This window comes from Buteo buteo, chromosome 1, assembly GCF_964188355.1.
Source record: "Buteo buteo chromosome 1, bButBut1.hap1.1, whole genome shotgun sequence".
Classification (NCBI taxonomy): domain Eukaryota; kingdom Metazoa; phylum Chordata; class Aves; order Accipitriformes; family Accipitridae; genus Buteo; species Buteo buteo.
In genome coordinates this window covers 22,888,397-22,903,927 of record NC_134171.1, presented here as the reverse complement: position 1 = coordinate 22,903,927, position 15,531 = coordinate 22,888,397, and the positions used below count along the sequence as shown (strand labels likewise).

General features: G+C 36.6%; 1 protein-coding gene and 1 long non-coding RNA gene across 2 annotated transcripts in view; one reads left to right on the top strand and one right to left on the bottom strand.

Annotated features, from left to right (window-relative positions):
* The first annotated feature begins 3,416 nt into the window (after nucleotides 1-3,416).
* LOC142029400 (uncharacterized) lies at nucleotides 3,417-13,955 on the top strand. Its single transcript, XR_012649906.1, has 4 exons — nucleotides 3,417-3,789; nucleotides 8,728-8,814; nucleotides 9,560-9,728; nucleotides 11,030-13,955. It is a non-coding gene; the product is annotated as an uncharacterized LOC142029400 (long non-coding RNA).
* PCDH7 (protocadherin 7) overlaps nucleotides 6,274-15,531 on the bottom strand; it is a 299,957-nt gene continuing 290,699 nt past the window's right edge. The window contains exon 4 of the mRNA XM_075024222.1: nucleotides 6,274-10,654. Coding sequence (XP_074880323.1) covers nucleotides 10,275-10,654 — 380 coding nt within the window. The 3' untranslated portion in view covers nucleotides 6,274-10,274. The remainder of the gene's footprint in view (nucleotides 10,655-15,531) is intronic.

The window sequence follows — 15,531 nt, the reverse complement described above, 5'->3', positions numbered from 1 at the left end:
ATCGTCCTGAGAAATCAGGACATGACAATGATAGTAAAAGAAACTTCGAACACTGAGAGAGCTGGGAGACCTGATTTTGGAAACACCCCCTTTTTTTTTCATCCTTAAGGTAAACTTCAGTAGTAGTTTTCCTGTGGTGCTAGTGGCAACTATGTTTTGGAAAAACACTAAAGAACAAGAATAAGGTCATATTTCTCTCCTTTTGAGAGCTGAGTATTAATTCACTTTGGTCACTTAACTGCATTTCTTTATAGCCTTCCAGTTGTGTGGTCATTTAAGCCTAATCAAATTGTCCAGTTTCTCAATTTTGACCAGAATGAACTTTGCTTAAGCCTTATGTGGGTCTGTGTAAATGTTAACTTTTCATTTATTTATTTATTTATTTTAAGGTTAAACAGTATGAACTTCCCAGGTCTTTTAACTTGTGCTGCTGTATGGGGTGTAGGGAGTAGTTTGTTCTGTAAGCCAGATGTGGATTTTGAAGAGGTTGCAGTACCATTGCTGCCAAAGGATGATTTTTACATAGATGAAGAACTCCTCTGGCATTCTAAATAATTCTTAAAATAATATTAGTGTAAATAAAACTAATGTGTCTTCACATTTTAATCTTGCATTTTCCTGTCCTGTTACAGCATGATTTTTAAAAACTGCTGTATAAGTTCTTTAAACTAAAATAATACTAACTTGTATTCAGTGAAATATTTGCTATGCACATTAGCTTCATGAATATCAATCTAGCTTTTAAATTTAATTTTAAAGAGAAATAGTATGAAATGAAATTATTAGTATATTACAGATTAACTTGCAATGATCCTAATGACTCCAAAATGAAGTCCTATTAATACCCAATTGCTTTCTGCAATGGAACATGACGGTGAAGAAACACCGGGTTTTAATTTCTTGGGGGAAAAAAATTTTGTCTTTTCATTGTTATCCAAGGATATAGCAGAAGTTCTAGTTACATCACTGATGCTAAAAGTTGTAGCTAGAAGATTCAATAAAACAGACATCTCCAGATACTCCAGGACCTCAAACATCGCCTGGTGAGAACTCACATATTACTGTATTCTTCAAGTATTTGCCACTATTTTCTGTTTTGTACTTGTGTTCAAAAAGTACATAGTTTGAAATACCACAAACCCTTGGAAACTTGTTTGCAAATGCTTTTTGTTTGTTTTGCCACACATTTTTGTCTATATGAATCTCCACTATCAGGAGTGCACAACAAGGTAAATGACTGTCACTGATTTCAACAGGAGTTAAATACATGACTACCTCTAAAAACAATGTAATGGGCTGTTCACATGTCTGAATAAACCCAGTAACAGTCTGTTCTAGTGCTTATAACCTACATAATTCTATGAGTCCAGCTATGTGTTTCCTGAGGCACAGAGTTCTGGAGTTTAGTTGGTAAGTTTATTGCAATTTGGAGAAAAGAAAGCCTAACTTTTTTTTTTTTTTCCTTTTCTAATTTTTCCTGCTGAATGTTTACTCAGCAGAAGACTTGCAGCTGAAGATTTCCAAGGAGTAATTGTGGTTAGGCATAGATTATTTTTCATCACTGTCTTGGAGAAACAGTATCAAAAGCATTAAGTATCAATAAGAACTTTCTGAGGCAAAGCTTTTTGCTGCGCTGGTTAAAAAATAGTAGTGTTGAGGGCTGAGTTTTTTCTGGTTTTGTGTGTGTATGTGTGTGTTTGGTATGGTTTGGGATTTCTTAGAGAGAGAAAGAGACTTTCAACTCAGTTTTCTGCTTCCAGTAGTTGTTAGTGTGTCTGTTTCAGTAAGACAGCAGGAGAAACAAACAGATATATCCTTTACTTATGTTATTCCTAACTTATGCCATTCATAAAAAGTATCAATCTAGAAATCTTCTGCTTTTTTTATTCTTTATGTGAGCCAGATTCATGGGGTGCATCCCACAAATCGAACTCCTCTGACAATAACTTGTGCAGTTTGATGCACTGTGAGAAAAACACACCATCTTCCATATATCTTGAACCTATTGCATGATAATTCCATATGATGCTTTATAGACCATTTATTATGAGAAACTGATAGTTTTCACCACTTCTCTTCATGCTGTTCATGACTTTATATGGGCCACCGTCAAACCTCTTAGTTCTCATCTCTAGGCTGAAGTCCTATCTTATTTATTCTATAACTTTGATCACCCTACTGAGCATCTCTTCCAGTATTTATATCCTTTTTTAATATAGAGGGGTGGAGGTCAGAACTGCGCAAAATATTCATGATGCACCTGCATCTTAATTTAAGCAGCAGAATGTATTCTGTTTCATTATCCTCCCTTAATTCTAAGCCTTCATTCTGTGTTTTTTTCTGAGTGCCACTGAACAGTAAACTTCTGGAAGCTTCAGATCCCATCACTGTGTAAGGAAAGACAAGATGTATTATTTCTGAGTGTTGCTAAATTGTATTTCATCTGCAGTCACTCAATATAGAAAAATTATTCTGTAATTTTCAGATGTGACTTTCTCAGTCCATGACTAACCAAACTCTCTCCTTTATTTCTTTCTGAATGCTTATTTTGACTAGCTGAGTTTTCTTTGGAACTGAAAAGGGCTGTTTTGCTCTTATATTAATATTTAATAATGTATCTAGCCGATACATTATAGCACCTCATGGGAGTTATAGTTTGAATGCCTTGTTCTCCAGGCAGCACTTTTACATCATTTCCCTCGATCAATTCTATGCTCTCCTAAATGAGCACATCACGCTAGCTGTATCATTAATTAGCCGTTATCATTGTACTGATGACACATAAACACAATCAGAACATTCAACTGGGGCATCCAAACTGATTGGAAACAAGCTTAACTTACCAGGGCTGGGCAAAAGATGATTCCTTCTTTCTTGTATATATGAAACACTGTACTTCAGAGGGACCTGGGGCATTTGTACATTTTCCTTTCATCTCTACATAAGGCACAGATTAGAGCAAGAAGAAATGCACTGCTTGTTATTATAGGGTTGTACGCAGCATGTGGTTTGTTCTTTATCATACCCAGCAGCTTTTCAATCCTTTCTGTAATTCAGGATTTTTAATTTTTTTTTTATCAGCATAGCACCAGATTATTCTAAATTCAAGGCATACGTCTTGTTCTACCACCTATAAGGACCCTTTTAATATTCAAAGTCATATTTAGAGTTATGTGTGAGAGAGTCTACCATGATTTCATGCTCCTAAAGATAAAGGTGGCAACATGATGCCTGTCAGATGCTCAGAGGTCAGACTGAAAAAGAATATGAAATCACTTATTGTTCTGGGGCTCTCTTCTAGTTCAGAACAAGGTGGCAAAAGCTAAGTAGGTGCCAAGCTGATTCCAGGAACTGTCAGAAAAAGGAGACGAACTAAGATTAAAAAAATGCTCTGACTTTTGTTCTAGCAACTTATGTGAGATAGGAGGCTAGAGAGAAACTGAAGCAAGTTTGGTAGTTACCCTGTTTTCTAACTCTGATCACCATACCTTGCCGCATTAAGTGATATATTATCAAATAAATATTCAACTAACTTAGAACAGACTACTACCACTATAATCTCACCTCAGTTAGAATCAGCTTCATTCTGGAATCATGTAATACAGTTAATATAAAAGAAGAAAAAGCATCAGGAAGATGGCTTATCCCAACTAGACTCAGTACAAGTTATAAAACCTGCAAGTTCTTTTGGAAGAAGTGGAGGTGTACACTTGTGTGGGGAAAAGATAGACTCCAGTATTAGAGATTCCATTCATGGGATTTTCTGTAGGTGTTTGAAATCCATGAGAGGTAAGTAATAGAGACAGCAATTTTTTCCTCTTGCTCTAGTCTATTCTTCCTTCTCTGACTCCCCACAGGATTGGGAAAAACTCAGTGATTCATTCTTGTTTAAGTTGCTTTCTCCATGACACTGAGTTTGCTGTAAAATTTACCAAAGGAGGAGTAAACATTGTATACTAAACCTGCTTTTATGCTACTTTGTTACCTCTGCAATATTCTGGAAAGCAGTGATAGCTGGAAGGTCTAGATTTTATTTCTTTTTTCGTTTTCTTTTTTTTTTTTCCTTTATTCATTATTATAGTATAAACATGAAGAAGTTGGTTGCATTGCTGAAAATAGAATAGAAATATGAAAACTCTATCTTGGCTATCTTGGTCTTTCCAAACTTGCCTTCTCCTACAGTGAATGCTGTAGAAGCCTGCTGAAATTTGCTTTAGTAAGCTTACAAAGAAGGAATACTAAGATATAAATAATTTTAACCATTAATTAAATCTTTAAAAACACCACCTTAAATAGAATCACATGCCTTATAATTAGCAAGAATCCTTTCTTAGAAATTACAGTACCATACTGTAGATAGCTACAAATTATGCAGTAATATCTCCCTATTTTAGGATCCTTAAATCAGTTTGAAAGTCCTAAAGGAATTTATTTCTAACATTTTCTGTGCCAATTACATTATATTTATTTGCTGTTCTTTGTTCCCTCTTCTCCCAGAGGCTATTCCACACCACTACAGAATAGGTATTTTACTTTTTTTTTTCCTGTTTTCTTGGTAAGTATATCTGGGTCTTTAAATCAGCCATACTTGCTTTAGAAGAAATAGCTGTATGAACCCACTGACTGGAATCCTATTATTTTACTAAGCAATATACTAAGTATTCTTGTCTAACTTCAGTGTTGCTTTCTTCTTTTGCATAAGCTAGATGATTTGCACATTTATGAACTATTAAGCATCTCTATACACTCCCCTCAGGAGGCTCAATAAAGACATGAAATTATTTCTGCCTAGGTCACATTTATTAATTTCAGTCTCTGCATAAGATTACATTTTGATGCAGTGCAGGAGGGAGAAATGAAGCCAGGGTTAAAGGGGAGCATAAATTGTTAGCTTTCACCAGTTTATATTATCCTCTCTTACCACTCTGTGTGGTTCAGGAAATTTATTTTATCTTCCTGTAATCACCTTCCTGGATGCAGCTGGTAAACAAGAAGAATGCAGATAAAAGACAAAATAAACAAACATAAGGTCATGCCTTGCATACTACATCTAGTATAAAATAAACATGAAAGCTTGATTGAAGTTACTCATTAAAATACTGCTACTGCTGAAAGAGGTTGAGGGGTAGCTCATTCAAGTGTGATGTGGGAGATCTGGGGTCAGCTGGTGGGTTGAATTCTCTCCATAGACATGCAGATTCAGACCTCTGCTTATGGAAGGCAGAATCTTCCTTGACACATTCATTAGAGAAGACGAGGCAATGTTAACTGAAAGCACAGTCAGAGAAAGAAATTTGCAATGTAAAGTTTATTTAAAAAAAAAAAGAAAAAAGTTCTGGCCAGCCCATATTCACAAAAATCAAAGCCTAATCTGTAACTAAGGTCAAAAAGATAGAAACAGCACTTCCTGTGGTGTTCAGCGGGAAACTGTACACAATGATTTGCAAAGTCTTTGTAGCAATACTGTATTTTATAGAAAACATCAGGGAGGAGGGTGAGTTTTAACTTTCAGACCCTCTCCCCACAAACATATTTTTCACATATTACAACTGATGCAAATCCCAACTTAATGGCTGTTTTGGAACCTCTTTTTTTAAAACAAACAAAAAAAGCACTGTGTGATCCAGAGAGCTAAGGAATAAACTCTTTCTGCTTCTTAGATGTTCCTTCTTGAGGAGGGTTTGCTCTTGATCTGCAGTTATGCTGAGATGGATAATTTGATTCACAGCTAGAAAGAACTGGAGGGGTTTGGTTTGTTGTTTTTTTTTTTTTTAATTTTGCTCTGAAATGTTACATTAATTGTGGTGTTCTTTTCAGCATAGATGCTTCACTGACATTTTAGGATTTGTTAATATTTCTAAATTTCTTGGAAAAAATAACAAACTCGCTGATAATTAGAAAATTGCCATTCCATAATGGAAATACCTGAGCTTTTACTTAAGACTTATTATTCCCCTTAATATGAAGGTCTTAAACACACCTTAATAAGAAGCCCTTTTGAACAGTAATCAGAAACAATTGCTATCATTACAAGTACTTTATTTCTACCACAAAAATAGCTGTATGCTGTCCTGAGTGACAATAACCTCTGCTGAATTTTACTCTGTAGACAGGTAAAACCTCAGCTACATCAGCAGCTGAAGATGTGGCCAGTTACAAAGGCAGTTTCATCTTTGCCATGCAAAATATAGGTTAAATATGCAAACTAGCATGTGATTTTAATCCAGTAAAAGTGGAATAGTCTTTCAGAGAAAGTACACTGGCAAATGGGCAACCAGTTGAACATGTTATATTTTAATTTGCAGAGACAAAAATGACAAGCAATTTATTTACATAAAACTGTACAAAAGCAAATTAAATTATGTAAATATTTCATAAATAGAGGTGGACTAGCGTTTAATACATTTTGCCATGTTTAGCATAGTTGCGTGCATAGTGACTCATAATAAACAATGATAAATTGTTCTCTGCTTCACTATCAACATCCAAGTTGCAGAACAATAGTCAATGATTAATATTACAAACAGATCGTACCACACTGAATGCAAGTGCTTTAAAATTTAGGAAAAAGTTGTCTGAAAGCATACCCCAGGTAGCTGGTGAATGTTGTCTTCCTCCTCATGTTTATGCTCTTCAGTCTGTAATACAACTTAACTAATGGACTTTCATTTCTATTGCTATTTCATCTGCTTCATTCCTTAAGGAAACACTGTATATTTATCACCAATGAAACAAAAAGAAAAATATTTCATTGTTCAAGTTCCTTACAAGTGTTTGGTGATGGCTGGATTTATGGCAACGTCTTTATCCATATTCTTTGTTTTCCTGCTTGACAACTTCCTAGGGTAGCCTTTCAGTCAATCATTTCAATCCCATTTAAGTTCTTCCCCTGCATAAAAATAACGTTTAACTTTTTTTCCTGAAACTCAGGCAGCAGGCCAGTCAGAAACCATATCGAATAAACATAGTGGATCTGAGATCCAGAATGAGCATTAGATTTTAGACCAAAGCTATTGAATTTTCTAATACATATAAGTTAATATATAATGCATCAATCTATAAAGGTGCCCTAATGTAAAATACATGCAAAGCTCATTTGAGTTTCCCATGGAAGGAAATAAAAGGATGATTTCTATACTGTACAACTGAAATGTGATGATGGCTAAAAGCAATTAAAAGAAATTAATTGTCGATTTTCGTGGCAACGTGAACTGGTGACATTTTGCTAAATAACTATAATATAGACTGATCATAGTTTTCCAGGCAGCAGAATTAAAAACAAATTAAAACAACCCCAAACCCCACACAAATAGTAATAAAAAAAATCCTCAAGACCTACTAAACCACAGCCTTGTGTTAATAATGCTTAAGACTGGTCCATTAACTGAGTTTGGCAAAAGGCTTGTTTTTAAATATATTATTTATAATTTCTCAGAAAATAAACACAGGTAAATATACAGGTTCAAAAAAGTTGGGAATAGCCCCTTATCCCTCAGTGTCCAAACCCAACTACCACTTTACCATAATAATAGGTATAAAAGGCACAGTTGCATATTTTGCATTCACCCTAATTATTTTTTATAGTTTTATTTGTTTATTTTATACAAAAGCACTCTATTTATGGAGTGGCACCAGATTTAACCTATTTCAAATAAAGAGGAAAAATACAAACACAAAATATATTTGTGTGTCATGCCAGGTCAGAAGAGTAATCAGCATATTAATAGTGGCTAGTTCCACTAGAATTACTGTGAATACTTACAGTAGATAGAATTTTTAAAAAATTCTTTCACACCCATTTTAGATCTAAGGAGATGCACACAAGTAAAGTATTTAATGACTGTCTTATGTGGTGCAAAAATTGGTGAGTGACTGCTGATCCATTTAATCTGAAGGTTTCTATGACCTGTATTATTAGCCTTGTAGAAAAAGGGTCTAAGAATATATGGAACCAAGCTACCTAATTTATTTTTTTGTGTGTAATATTAAATAAAATCTTATTAAAGGAAATTCTGTTGAACATTTGTGTTATGCAATTGTGTATCCTGTTGAAACGTGCAAGAAAAATGTGTATACATTACATAAGCATTTTTAGAAGCATTTTTAAACAGGTACTTACAGATTATACAAAGCAGTAACTGCTGTATGCAGTCTCATAACAAAGTAGCAGTTTGCATCTCTCCATGTTATTTAAATAATTAAACATAAAAATGTTCAATCATTATTAATCTTTGATTTGAATATTTTCTTTCTAAAATGTGCCCATTCATCATAACTGCTATACACAAACTAATGTTACTTGAAGACAGTAAACTCGAGAGAGGAGAACAAAATGGCCAATAATGGCACATCCCACTATATGGAAAAGTGAATTCAAAAAAGAAATGTGATGAGTTGTATTGATTTACCAACCTCCACTTTAGGCTGTTTAAGGTTATTTCTATGCAATTCTTCAAAGCAAGAAACTACCCAAAGCTACATTGTGACTACAGTATACTAGAAAGCCATCTAGCCATGCCTTAACGCCAGGTTAAATAGCCAGGGATTTGAATGCTTTCCCCCTCCTCGAGCTGTCCTTGTTATGTGGTTCGATTGTCGCTTTTGTCTGAATGTCTGAGCTCAGTCTGTCGTTATTACTACATCAGCTACAAAGCAACTGGTTGAAGTTCTGCACGTTTTGTTGCTTTTATTGCACAAAAACCTGTTTCATTTCCTCTTCCTTTCAAGAAGCACTCACCGTGAGAATCGTTACATCCCAGAGCTCTTGCATATCACGGTAGCTTGGACTCCTTTTGACTCATCTTGACCTGCTAAGTGAGTATCATACCACTGTTTATCAGACTATTTTCTACCTAGCCTAAATGTTCTGAGTCTTGACATCATTTAGTATTGCACTTCTCTTGGTTTTAATGCACTTGTGTTTCAAGAAAACCTTCATTATATCTTTGACATAATTGAAGCAATTGGTAATCTGCAACACTGATGACAAAAGACTTAGCAGTCATTCCTTGCACTCTGAAAAGAGGGTTTATATTTGACTTGCAATATTCTCTTGTCACTGCATCATCCCATTGTCCACTTTCCATCCCACCAAGCATTCTCATTAATGTAGCCTTTTATTACTACTACCAGTTTTTAAATTTTGATTTTAAAAATTCCCTGGAACTGGCATATGCAGCATGGCATATGCAACATATTATATGCAGCATCTGCTGCAACATACCATGTCATTATAAAAAATCCACATCAGTTCCTTTGGGCGTTTAACTGAACCGCACTGGGGAAAAAAAAAATTATGTCATCTGGGCTTGTGAACTGTGCTGCTGTGCAAAATGTAACGGAAGGTGTGTTATGAGTACATGTGTGTATTTGTGAAAATATTAGTTTTCTATGCCAAGCCCCAATACTTAGCAGTTCCCCTGATCCATTGTGTGATCTTTGGCCTTTTTGTTATTACGATCTTCCCATCTGGATGTTAGTCTTGCCCAAAATAATGATTTCAACAGTTTATCATTACTATCCTACGATATATGTGTTACTAATTGTGTTTACATTGAAGTAATCATTACAGAGAACGAGAGAGAAGGAGAGAAAGAGAAACAGCAAGAACATGTTTGTTCTATGGATAAAACAGAACCAGAGTTCATGAATCTTAGGAAAGTATGCCACGTTTTTGACTGCAGTCTCAGGCTGAACGTATTTCTGTTGCTTCCAGCCTCAGATGAGAGGTGAGAATATTAAAGCTGTGGTCTTCACAAAGTGCCTATTAATGATTATTCCTTTATATTTATCTCTATATCTGTATGGTTTCTGAAGGATTGTCCCTGGTGGGGATCAGCAATATTTAGATGATATGTTTTGAATACATTTTCCCTGACCTGTTATCCTCAACAAGCCAGATGACAATCAAACAAAATGAGTGGCTTAACTCATGCTTCTGCAGAGGGGAAACAACAGTGTGTTGTGTTCTTCTTAATCAAGCTCGTTACTATGGGAGGAATTTGCAACCATAGATTTAGGAAAATAAAAATCAGTGAGGGGGAATTAGACATGCAAGTAACAACGTTTTCTACATTGTACAGTATAGTCAGGCAGACAGTATAATTAAATGCCTGCTATGGAGGCAGAAGTGGCAGGCAGATCTTTTGTCTCTTTGGTGGCCCCCTTTTTTTTGTTTATTTCATATTATTTTTTGTTAAAATTCTTTTGATTTTAAGACTTTTGCCCCTTTTTCTTTCTTAGAATATGAAAGAACTTTGTTGCTGCTTTTTAGCCTACAGGTAAACTTCTCTTCTAGTTAGAGTATTGACAGGAGATGGCTTGTATTCCCCTGTCTGCGTAAGGGGGATATCCTCTGGATTGCCTTCTTCGTTTTTGCTGAAACTAGCCGCGCTGAAGGTCTCATAGGATGAGGTCAACTTTTTGTTAAGGAGGTTTCTGTTGCGATCACCCATGAGGGAGGCTTCTCCATTGGCCAGCTTTTCCTGACTGCCCCGTTCATCGACAGGCATGAAAGTGGAGAGTTTTGGCTGGCTCTTCTGCTTTCTTTCAGGAGAAGTGCGAACTGGCATCCAGCAGGAGTCCGAGTGGCCATATTCATCACACTCGCGGGTACATTTCCCTGTGAGGGCTACATCTGGTAGAGGCCTTGAATCTGAAAGTAAAACAGAGTTGTCATTACAAATGAATAATATTGTAATGACTTACAGTGAAACTGAGAATCTCAAATTCACAAAAGGTATTTTTAAAGGTCTTGGCAAGAATGTTGCAGTAAGTTCCGCAGTAATAGCTTTTTTACATTGCATGTGCCGATAGGCAACAAGCGCGTCTGTACAGTTATCCTCAACCTCAAGAATTGAAAAATAAGACTATTAAGCCACTTCCTGTGCTTGTAAATCAATCTCAAAAGCATTTGGCACTAGGTACTGAATGAATTTTGATGTCTAAAAGAGTCAACCAAGAACTTAATTCCATATTGCCAATTTTCTTGAAATTATTAAAAATACCTTTCTTTGAATTTTTTGTAAAGAATGCTGTGAATTTATGTGAAAGGAACCTGAGGCCCTGCACCCTGCAAACACTTACGAACATGCTTGACGCCCTGCAAGTGAGCAGCTCTGTTACCGAAAATGGGACTCAATTTGCACATAAAGTAAACCTCTGCTTGTATTGCTCAGGATTGGGCATTCATTGTTAGTACACAATATGTTACATGAATCGTACGATCAATGATTAGTCAGAGCATACAACCACCCTGCTATTGGTTATAAACTTAAATCTAACATGAAAGGATAAAGCTCTTCTGTGTATGTTGTGTGTGTGTGGAGGGACAGGGAGAATCTGAGTGCTGCCTGAATAGATGCACTAATGTTTTATGTGTGACTTGTTGTGTTAGAAGGTGCTCTCTTCCAGATCACTGTGTCTAAGCTTTCTAGCTACTATACTTGTAAGAGCTTTCACTGAAAACTAGCAAAGTTCAGGGGACTGCAGGATTGACTCCTACCTGATAAAAACACAGGTAGTTTTTAATACTCCTATTTTGATACTTGCATTATAACTGAATTAAAAAACTACCTTGACTGTTTTAAGCACTGGATAAGATTCTGAAACCTTGCTTTTGTTCAGTTATACTGTACTTTATGGTCTACAAAAAGTAACTGGAGCTGCCTACAAAGTAGCAACATGATAGTCAAACAATTAAAGTTGACAAAGAACAAAAATCAATACATAATTTTTTTTTGTTTATTTAATATGACTCTTATATGATATCACTTATTTGATGAAACTTTTAGGTTTCTTTTATAAAAAATCAATTATCGTAAAAAGGAGCAAAAAGCTTCAACATAGAAACATAGTCAGGTACTTCATATGGGTTGTGGCAACTTTCTACCTTCCCACTGCAACACCCGAATTCATGTGAACAGTAATTTTACCAGTAGTAACCTATGCATTACAAAATATCTTTCAAAGGCCTATTCAGCCTTCATTTTGTTACTTCTATTTTGCATATTTTTTTCTCTGATTTTGGCTGCCAGATGACCTTCTCAAACAATGACAATTCCAACTGTGAAATTTTTATGAATTCATAAAAAAGACCACTGCTGAGGTTAAAAAACAAAACAAACAAACAAAACCCAACAAAAACCTAAAAATCCTTTTCCTCTTCCAGAATAAACTGTTTTAATTTAAAATATTTACAACGGGTGCTTGCAGAGCAAGCACATTTCATTTCAGCATCTGCGGATTTAATCATGATAGAATTGCGAAAGCTCTTGAAAGTCAGATTTATGTTCATCCTGTCCTGATTTTTTCATGCATTTAAACATTCATTTAATTAGTAATTTGCTGCAGTATTTTAAAGAATATGCATATTATTTATTATTAACAATTGTCAATATTTTTATAGAATCTGTTGTATGTATTGTGAGTACTGTATAATATTTCATATGTCAATACATCAGTGATTTTAAGGAGGAAAACAGCACTGATGTTTAGCTAACAGAGTAACTCTGTAGCTGAGATGTGTAAGGCTGGGAGGAGAGAACTGAGTGATTTCTTTTTTTTTTTTTTCCCCCCAGTTGTACTTTTTAAGGCTTTTGCACTTAGACTCAGCCACAATTTCCATATTTTTTCAATTAATAATGCAAAGACTATGGACAGTTATCAGTCTATCAATTTTCAGATGACTGTGTTCTGGAGATGTAGACAGAAGATGGGGACTGTAACAGGAAAATTCTCTGTTTATCAGCTAAATATAGTATTATTCTGGCACTCCCTAAAGGTAAGAAGCATAATTAACTGCTGAGCTGCACCTGATGTGCTTTGGTTTTTAAACAGAAAAATCCTCTTCATATTTTTACAACAGGGAAAATCCCGTTCCCACCTAAAGCTTAATAAACTCTTCAAACAGCACCTTATTTCCAAACAATGACCATTAGTATTATGCTTGCTACTGGTATTTCAATTATTGCTCTGTCAGAATATTAGCAAATGCTTATCAAGGCAATATGTCCGACCTTTATTTAAAACATAGGAGTATGTGTTTATTGAAAAGGATTTTTTTTGTTGTTGTTGTTTGGGTCTTTTTTTTCCAGATTGAAACAGTTAATGTTTTATTATATCTGATGGTTTCTTTTTAGCACAAACAAATCATGAAACAGAATTACTTGGGTTGACAAAAATTCTTCCCTCACTAGTGGTCCTTGAATCACACACTTGAAAATTTACCATTTTGCATTGTAGTGCATCCCCTATTCAATTCTGGACAAATATTAGAATTTCTTATTGTAAAGCATGAGGACTTGCTGTACAATTCAGCCTTATACTGCTGTTTTATGGAGCAACAAAAGTTGCTGGGGGAGGGGAACCTGAATCCATCCCACCCCTACCAGCTGGATGCCAGTGCCAGCAATAGATGCTGGAGAGGGATCACAGGTCAGCAGGAGAGCACCTGAAGAGCAGCACAAAGGAACTCCAGACACTCCTGCCAGTAAGTCAGCTTCACTGGGGGCCCAACTTAAATGCCTCTGTGCAAACACACGTAGCACAGGGATAGAATTAACTGTCTTCCTAGTAGCTGGTTCAGTGCTATGTTTTGAGTTCAGTATGTGAAGAATGCTGATAACATTGATGTTTTTAGCTGTTGCTCAGTAGTGTTTAGACTATAGTCAAGGATTTTTCAGCTTCTCATGCCCAGCCAGGGCACCTGACCCAAGCTGGCCAACGGTGTATTCCATACCATGGGACGTCCCATCTAGTTTAGGAACTGGGAAGGGGGGGGCAGGGAATCGCCGCTCGGGGACTGGCTGGGTGTTGGTCGGTGGGTGGTGAGCAATTGCCCTGTGCATCATTTGTACATTTCAATCCTTTTATTACTACTGTTGTCATTATATTAGTGTTATCATTATCATTATTAGTTTCTTCTTTTCTGTTCTATTAAACCGTTCTTATCTCAACCCAGGAGTTTTACTTCTTTTCCTGATTTTCTCCCCCATCCCACTGGATGGCGGGGAGGAGTGAGTGAGCGGCTGCGTGGTGCTTAGTTGCTGGCTGGGGTTAAACCACGACAACAGGGAATAAACAAGACAAGTTTGAGACGTACACAGGTGACTCACCCTGTTGGGTTATATGATAAACTTCATCTTCGCACCCACAAAAGCTCAGAGACACACTGGCAGAATAACACTAGACCACATAATACCCTGACAGGCTACTCCCAGACCCATCATAGAAGTCAGCCCATCAAAGGTCCATCTGCCAAGGCCCAGAGGAGCACAGGGGTGTACAGTGGCAGACAGGAAGCCAAATCAAGGACTCGGGAGGAACAACCACCTTCTCTGGGCCCTTCCAAGGGCTATTCTAACAAAGCCATAAGCCCCATTGTCCAGGTGTGAAACCCATCACCATGAGTCATTGGTAGTTGTTCTCCAGATCACCTTTCTGTCTAACAGGGGGATTGCTGCATTATGGGATATTGGCAAAAAGCAGTCTGGGATGGCATAGGACTTATTACGCAGTGTTTAGGGGAGGAACCAAAGGGAGGACAAGGGAGGGGTTTAGGTGATTTGTGGAGGAAGAAGAGTGGGAAAATAGAGAGATACGGGGATAAAAGGGCCAGCCACATGTAAATAATTTGCTGGCTAATAAGTTTGTCTGGTTGTGCCCCATGCCTGCTCAGCACTGTCTGTCCTATCTTTTTATTAAATTCCTTTCTAACACTTTCCTGAGCATGGGCTCTCTGTCATGTATGTGTCTGCGTATGCATATATATATATATATAGCCGTGTCCACTCTCACTAACAGACTTCCATCCTGTCCAGCCAGAAAAGGGAACAGAATGGGGCCACTGGTGCTGTCTGTTCTTTTGAGTGCTCTGAGTGTCTGTGAACTTTGCAGCCAACTGTGTATATATTTGGTGTATGTGTGTGCTCTGTGTGTGTGCCTACTGGGAATACATCTTCATCTTTGCTGTTGGTTGGACTTGGGGACATGGAGCAGCAGCCTCATCTCCCTCAGGCTGTCAGATCCAGTGTGATATACTTTCTTCTAAAATACCCTTCAATTAATATTTGGCATGTACAGTTAATGTAGCCTTCTACTTCATTGCTTTCTTGCATCTGTTCTGAGTTTGATATCAGCACAGCATTTAAGCACACATTTAATCTAACCTGTTTTGAAACCCTTTGCATATTAACTGCTTTTCTGTTTAAAAGATGGACATAACTTCAGCATTTGGTGGGGGGAAGACGTGCAGGGAAGGAGGGAATATTTTATGTGTGTATGTGTGTGTGTGTTATATCAGAAGATGGGTAAAACACCTAGTGCTGTCAGGGCTAAACTATCACTGGTACCTAAACTAGTCAGTTAAGGAAAACTTGGGTACTTTCTATACACTGCAGTAGATAACAGACTCAACCTTCATTTTCAATAAACTGCCACACCACTTTAGCTACAAAGTAATTAACTATATTTTTGCTAATTCCCTGAATAGATTGACCCTCTTTTGCAGAGTAGTGACTTTATGCTCCTCTT